At 47.4% G+C, this 8,271-nt stretch overlaps 1 protein-coding gene across 1 annotated transcript; it reads right to left on the bottom strand.

Moving 5' to 3' along the window:
* Positions 1-42: 42 nt before the first annotated feature.
* On the bottom strand, positions 43-6,816 carry LOC309392153 (olfactory receptor 51H1-like). The gene is given in 5 exon segments (XM_081953158.1): positions 43-365; positions 368-687; positions 690-872; positions 875-1,474; positions 6,797-6,816. Coding segments are annotated over 4 exon segments (939 nt in total). The 5' UTR covers positions 1,059-1,474; positions 6,797-6,816; the 3' UTR covers positions 43-113.
* Positions 6,817-8,271: the final 1,455 nt, after the last annotated feature.

Raw genomic sequence — 8,271 nt, 5'->3', positions numbered from 1 at the left:
GACAGGTGAGTTTTCGAAGCCTTCTCCAGAAACGCTTTATTTGGCATTCTGTTCTTCTTTAACCTTTTAGCTTCAGCGCAGTCCAGGTCCTTTTTTCTCACTCTCAGAATTTCCTACCATAAAATCCTGTGTTGCTTCTTTGGAAAAACGTCGTACATTCTCTGCCGAATCTGCTGGGTCTTCATGCTGTACAGGAGGGGGTTCAGGAGCGGAGGGACTGCAGTGTAGACGTTGGCCATCAGCCTGTGGACCAGGGGGGAGAAGTGCTTCCCATACCGGTGGAGCAGACTGACACCGATCATGGGGATGTAAAAATTGAGGATGGCACAAACGTGCGAGACACAAGTGTTGAGGGCCTTGAGGCGTCCTTGGCCGTCTTCAAAATCACCACGTAGGAGGGGAGGAGGATGGCCACATCAAACCCCAACGTCAGAATCAGAAGAATCAAACTGTACAGGATGTTGACCTTGATGTCTGCACAGGCCAGCCTCATGACGTCAGGATGGAGACAGTAGGGGTGAGAAAGTCTCCTGGACCTGCAGAAGGGCAGGCGCTTCATCAGAAAGGGGACCCGGAAGCAGACCGAGATACACCTCACTGCAGCGGCCGCTCCTATTCTTGCCATGGCGGTGTTTGGGAAGAGCGTTCGGTACCTCAGTGGCTGAAGGACGGCCACCAGGCGGTCCAAGCCATGGACACCAGAATGCCAGACTCCAACACTTGGAAGGCATGGACGAAGAACTTTTGGGTGACGCAAGCATTCACTCGGATGTCCTTAGTGTTAAACCAGTAAACACTCAGCATAGTTGGGAAGGTGGAGACGGAGAGTCCCAGATCTGAGCAGGCCAGGATGGAAAGGAAGATGTACATGCCTCATGGAGGCTCCGGTCTGTCTTGATGACGAAGAGGAGGAAGCTGTTTCCAAGAAGCGTGGAGGCACAGAGCAGAAACAGGAAGAAGGCCATCCAAACGTTCCTCTCCACCATACCAGGAAGGCCGGTCAGGAGAAAGGTGGGCAGGTTGAGGGTGCTGTTATTGGACATTGTGGCCTCTGACATGCTTCCTGCAGGAACAACGGATGCAGCTGTGCTGGGAAGCCATGGGGGGTGGGGGTGGGTGGGAGAGGGGAAGAAATCCTTGTGCTTGTTTTCTTTGGAAAATATCCACAGTCATTTGAAGCAGGTGAAAGTTCCAGTTGAGGCGGGCAGGCCAGATTATGAGCGCTTGCAACCTAATGTAAAGAATGGAGCTCAGCCTGGTCCTCTCTTTAGCTTCCACCCTCCCTGGCAATTGGTGTCCTCTTCTCATTCTAAAACGTAGTCCTGTTCCTTTCCTCAGTTCTTGGCATCCTGAGCCACCTCCAGACATCAATGTTTCAGGACTCCTGGTGGCTTTGAGTTTGGACTCTGGGTTTAAAGGCTTCCTCTTGTAGCTAGGAATCAGTCAGGCACCTGGGTCTGCCATCAGCTCTGCTCTGTAGGCAAAACATACCAGACCCATTAGTTGCTCCTTGTAGGACTTGGTTTCCAGATCAGAACATAGAACGACAAGGTGGGGAGGGATCTTGGAGGTCTTCTAGTCCAACCCCCTGCCGAGCAGGAGACTCCATCAGTTGCCCAGTCTCTTCTTGAAAGCCTCCAGTGATGGCACACCCACAGGTTCCGCAGGGAATTCTCCTCTTCTGGCTTGCTGGCCTGGCTCTAAACTTGACCTGTCACTGTCCTGGACTCACCACCGTTCAAAAAGGGCCGTGAAAGGGGACTGGCCCATCCGGGTAGAGAGCGACAGTTGCTTCCTACCGTCTGAACTTTCTGTCCTGCTGATGTACCCAAAGGCAGCATCAGACTTTTCAGTAGCAACGTCATTCTGTTGGGTTACGTTTAACTTTGGCTAAGCAACGAGATCCCTTCCCTATGGACCAGTGCCCAGACTGGGACCTTCCCCCATCCTAGATTGCCCTTCCATTTTTCCTATCCAAATGCAAAGCTCCAGGCGCTACACAAGGCTGCCCATGAAGAGCATTTGGAAGTCCCAGGAGTGGGGCTTTCTTTGGGTTTTACCTTGAAGACGTTTCCCTTCTCATCCAGGAAGCTTCTTCAGTTCTGACTGAATGGTGAGGAATGGAACATGTTGCATTCCCCACCATGCAATCAGGACTGAAGAAGCTTCTTAGATGAGAAGGGAAATGTCTTCAAAACAAAACAAAGAAAGTCCAGTTGCCACTTGGAAAAAACACTTTTGGGACAACTATGACCTGGATGATGGAGAATTTCCATAGACGTTTAGAAGCTTCATCTGGTCCACAATGGAATCCTGTGTACAGTTTAGGCATCCTTGTTTATTTGTTTTATTGGATTTATATGGGATCCCTACGTTAAACCACTGTCCTGTGAGCTGCACTGGCTGCCGGGGAGCTTCTGGAGGCCATTCAGGCTGCCCCTTTTAAAGCCCCACAAGGCAAGGGGTTTCTGCCCACACGGCCAGATCTGTGTGTGGGGGGGCATGCCCCGGGTTCCTTCAGTGAAGCCAAAGCATCTAGCAGGACCCAGGAAGTGGCTCTTCTCCGTTGCGGCACCTGCCTGATGGAGCAAGATCTCCTCTGAACTCCAGAGAGTCCAGACCCTTTGGGCCTCCCAGGCTGCCTTGAAGGTCTCATGGCCCCCGCCCAGGTGTTGGGCTGGGATCTAAGTGGATCCAGAATCAGAGCGCTGGCTTTATTTTGCTAAAGAAATGCCTCAGGGGCCTTGATAAAGTTTTGAGAATTGGTTCTATTGTGTTTTGTTGGTTGCCATCCAGAATTACATTATGATGGGCAGACTCTCTCTCTGTCTCCCTCCCTCTCCCTCCCTCCCTCTCTCTCCCTCCCTCCCTCCCTCTCTCTCTCTCTCTCTCCCTCCCTCTCCCTCCCTCCCTCTCTCTCCCTCCCTCCCTCCCTCTCTTTCTCTCTCTCCCTCCCTCCCTCTCTCTTTCTCTCTCTCTCATATCTATCTATCTATATCTATCTATATCTATCTATCTGTCCATCCATCCATCCATCCATCCATCCATCCATCCATCATAAATGAACAGCATTCCCTCTGTTAATTTCAATCTTATACGTTTCAGCCCACAGCCTTAGCTGGTCCAGACATTTTCGGTTTTCCCCTCCTCTAATGTTTAGAGACCTTTCTGAATTCTGGGTCATCTGCAAATTTCTATTTGTTTGTTGGCTGCATGTAATGCAGCCTCAGTCCACTTGACGTGAGATCCTACGTGCCAATAACTCCGGCTGCTGGGGGAAAACCTGAAATTAAAACCTTAAAAAAACTTCTAAAACTTAACCCTCAAACTGGATGCAGAGTGATCAGGGGCCCCTCTCTAGCACTTTGCACCCCGTAGGCTCAGTAGAAAAAGATGCCCTATGCTAGCCAAGCAGGGCCTGAGAGAACTGAGGGATGTTCTCATTGAGTTCCTTTCTGGTGGTTTATTTGATTGTTCCATTATTTTACTTCCGCTCTGTTTACCCTCCTTTCCCTTTTCTTCCTTATTACTATAAGCTGCCTCGAATGGCCCCAGGATGAGACAGGCGGCAAGCAAAATGAACAAACAACAAGCAAATAAATAAACTCACAGCCGCTGAAAGTGAGTTGGCGTGACCTTTGCCGAAGGGGCGAGACTCTCCCAGCTCCCTCCACTCCGAAAGGGCCAGGAGACGGACGGAGGTCTGCTGGCCAGCAGGCTTACAAACCGGTTCCTCCTTTGAAGGAAAGTCTCCCTGAGCCTCTCAGCCCCGAACTCCTCTCCCTCCCCTGACAAAAGTCCTGTGGACTCCTTTCCTTTCCTGCCTAAATGGGGCACGGCCCAGCGAGGATTCGGCTGGTCTCTCAAAGAAATTTATTGCTCATTTACTTCTCTACCTGAACCGTCCCTGAACTCCCCGGCTCAACAGGACTCCTGGGAATTTCCAATACCTCGACCTATGACCGGAATTGAGTCCAAAATTTCTGTTGCTAAGCGAGACGGTTGTTAAGAGAGTTTTGTCCTGTTTTACAGCTTCCCTTGCCCCATTTGTTAACAGGGCAGTTGTTAAGTGAATCTGGCTTCCCCATTGGCTTTGCTTGTCAGAAGTTTACAAGAGATGATCACATGAACCCAAGACACTGCAACTGTCATAAATATGAGTCAGTGGCCAAGCACCTGAATTTTGATCCCCATGACCATGGAGATTCCACAGCGGTCGTAAGTGTGAAAAACACACCTCATAAGTCATCCTTTTCAGTGATGTGGTAATTTTGCATGTCACTAAACAAACTGCCGTACATCAAGGACTCCCTGCATATACCTCGGGAGGTAGCATACGGAGGGCCACCTCACCATGCAAGTCCCCTGGACCGGCTGAAAGGTCGCAGAGGATGCTGAAAGGGTTGAAGGTCGCCTGGGACTCTGGCGGGGGGGAATTGCTCAGCACTGGAGCTGCACAATGTTTGCTGACCCCCCCCTCCCTGACCATTTGGGCAGGAAAGCAGCAGCAGCCACCACTGGAGGGCCTCCGGCGCCCCCTGCTGGCAACAGAAGGGACTGGCCCTCAAGAAGGGCTTCTCCCACGAGGAGGGGAGGCACCCTAGACCTCCCTGGGAACAAAGATGAAGAGGAGGGGTATTTTTGGAGGGATGAGGCCTCCAGACTGGCCATCAGAGCCTCTTCTCCTTGGCCCACCTCCTCCCTTTGGCCCCAAAGCAGAGCAAGACCTACCCAAGGGGTGGGGGCTGGAAACGGGGCCTCAAGAGACCAGGAGAGCAGGTGATTCACTTCCTCCTCCTGAGTAGGCTCCTTCCCTTCATCACACGTTTCTGGGATTCCTGATACGTTCTTTTGATCTACTCGGTTTTCAATTACTACCTCATCGTTGTTTATTTCCAGTTTATCCCAACCAACATGCTCTAAAAACTTCGCATTTGCACTGTGATAGATCTTAATTGTCCCACGTTCCCAGAACCTCTAAGATTTATGGTTTGAGTCATAACCTACAAATATTAACTGCCTTGCATGAGTTTGTCCCTTTAACCTAATCTGTGCTGGAATATGCAGCCATGCAGGAACTCCAAACGTGTGCAAGTAGCTCAAATCAGTTTTCCTACCATGCCAACGAGTTACCTCTCCAGTAGAAGCATTTACAACGTTGTTCAGTAAAAGATTAGCACACATCATGGCTTCACCCCATAATGTTTCAGGCAATCCTGAATCGGATAACATGGTTCTAGTCATAGCTTGTAACGTTTGCCCCCTTCGTTCTGCAAACGAATTATGCTGAGGTCTATAAAGAGCAGAACATTTATGCTCAATACCAGCTGTTTTTAACATAGTTTGGAACTTATAATTTGTAAACTCCGTCCCATTATCAGTAACTACAGTAATAACTTTGGCTTTTATCTTTCTTTCTGCAAATCTCAGCCAATTAAAAAATTGTTGAAATGTTTTTGTCTTGTCTTTCATTAAGTAGCAGAAACCATACCTGGAATAGTGGTCCACAATACTCAACACATAACAGGCACCTCCCAAACTGGGTTTTATAGGTCCAATCAAATCTGCAAATACTACTTCTAGGGGTTTCTCAGTCTTAAAGCTGTCTAGCCTGTTTGCAGGATTAGCCTTACTCTTTTTCTTACTGCAAACATTACAGTTCAAATACTTAGTATTTTAGTCGTTTGTTGTAATATTTTAAAGTTAATATGCCCCAGGCCCCTGTGTAACAAATGTATGCATTCATCATGCTGTTTAGCATTTGTACACACAGAATTAACTACACTTTCATCAGATATTACATACAAACCATTCTTTATATTGGCAGTAACCATTCTATCTGCTTTCTCTATGAGACATTTATCTCCCTAAAGGTTACTACATAGCCAATCTTAACTAGAGTTCTTACTGATAACAAATTAAATTTCTGTTTAGGTATGTATAACATGGATAAATGCTCATTTACAAATGAACACCTTGCCATACCTTCACCAGATGCTTTCACCCTCCATCCATTTGCCAAAGATACGTTGCTTACTGGCAGACATTTTTATAAAACAATTCTTATTTCTAGTAATGCACTGTGATGCTCCACTATCAACAACCCATTAATCATGGCTTATTGATGCATTTCTAGAAACAGTCAAAGAAGACATACCTAAATAGCCATTAGCATTTTTCTTAGCCTTTCTAGTATTCTGGTGTTTTGCATATTTACAGAATCTTGCTATATGCCCCTTTGCCCCACAAGAAAAACATTTTCTAACAGTATAGGCAGTTGAAGGTAACTCTTCATGTTGTGGTGGTTTCTCTCTCAGTTGTTCTCTTTCCAACCTTCTTCTGGACTCTTCCATGCAGTTATGTCAGTCAATGTTAGTTCATTTCGGGTTAGGACCTCGAGGGACGATACAAAATCATCATAACTCTCATCCAGTGATGACAGAATGATGTAAATTTGATGTAACTCTGAGAAAATAAGTTCCTTTTCATGTAGCTCTTGGAAAACTCCATTCACAAAGTTTAAATGAGCTAACATATCTCCACCCTTCAGAAGACGTGCCCTAAACAGTTTGTGGGTAAGATGTATATGTGCACCTACAGTGTCACGTACATATATCTTCTTCAAATTCTCCCAACATCTTGCTGCAGAATTCTCCCCACAAATATGAACTAACTGTTGGTCAGTCAACGTTAGACCAATTATACACAATGCTCGTTCATTGCATCTTTGAAACTCTGCTATCTTCAGTTTAACACACAAAAGCATAGCTAACAGTAGCAAGACTCAGTAACTCACGAGCAGTATCAACAGTATCCACGATCAGCATCTAACAAAACAGAGAGCTAACAACCATTCTGGCTTCCTCTTATAGCTGCTTGAGGTAACAAGCCAATTACATCTCTCTAACATTTAAAATAACAGTAAAATAATCATAGCTTATATACATTGTCAAGCCAAGCCTAGGGTTACATCCCTAACAGGGGCCTTCAGGGGACTGAGAGGAAGCAATTCCAGGTTGGTTGGCCCATCCCATGAAACTCTGAGCCAGGAGGGAGCAGCCAAGGCCGCCATCATAAGGCTATTTGCATGTCAGCGTGTAGCAAGTTAACACCCCCCCCCGCACTGCTAGAAAAATATCCTGGGAAATATTAAGAAGGTAGAATATTATATTTCTGTGGATAAGAAATGGAGAAACAGGTTTTTGGCAAGAAACAGTTTTAACAACTTTATTAGAACATATTCTGTGCATGATATACTAGGGAGGAGTGAAGGAAGGAGAAAGAGAGAGAAGGAAGGAAGAAGGAAGGAAGGAAGTAGAAAGCAGAAAAGAAAAGAACAAAAGAAATGGAGATGGGAAGGAGAAGAAGGAATAAAGGAGTGAGAGAGTCCTTGTCTCTTAGTGCTGGGCACACAGTCATGACAGGCTGATCTCTTGATATTTCTTCTGTTTCTTGGCCTGGAGATGGTGGCTACTGCCTTCTTTCTTCTGCTCTTTTCTCTACCCTTCGCTCTGGCCTCTTTTTGGTTCATTTCATGGGCATCCAACAAGTGGACCTCAGGGGCAATGAATTCAGTTTCCATCCAGACGGGACTCTGAGAAGCTGGCTCTGTCAGGGCAGCCTCCGTCAGTAACCAAGAAAGAAACCACTCAACTCCATATTTCAGAATCAAGAGTACTTTTACTGGTTATGAGTAGAAAGCAGCTAAGCAAAGCAAGATCTCAGGCAAAAGCGCGCGTAATCATAGATATCAATATGTGACCCAACTCCCTCCCCCTAGTAACCCCAATCCCCAGTCCAATCCGCTCATCCCACAGGTGTCATGTCGGTTGCAGCTTCAAAACCCATCATCAGGTTGGTATGCCGGACGGTTGGCCTTGGCGGCAATTCCACTATCTGCAGCATGCGCAGTAGATGGTGAGAAAACCACTCCCTTCTTAATTCACTCCTGTGCTGAAGCTTCCCCTCCCAAACACCATGTTATCTCCCCCCTCCCCGTTTCAAGGGCAGCCAAAAGCAAGCAGCAAAGCAGAGGCTGACATCGGCCAGACACCTGAAAGCTCTGTGGACCCGGGTGTTTTAATGAGACGAACCAAAAGATGCACTTCTCCCTTGACGTTCCCCGACCCCTCAAAGGCCTTGAACCTTTTGGCCTGGGGATTTCTGACCGTGGGGCCACTTCAGGCAAGATGTCCTTGAGGTCAAAAGGACGGGCAGGCTATGACCCAGGTGGCCCTAACCCTAACCCTATCCTAACCAGGATGGTAGCTC

Source organism: Natrix helvetica, assembly GCF_964273705.1.
Source record: "Natrix helvetica genome assembly, chromosome: 4".
Classification (NCBI taxonomy): Eukaryota; Metazoa; Chordata; class Lepidosauria; order Squamata; family Natricidae; genus Natrix; species Natrix helvetica.
The sequence above is the reverse complement of the archived record's forward strand: the minus strand, read 5'-3'. Positions and strand labels throughout refer to the sequence as shown.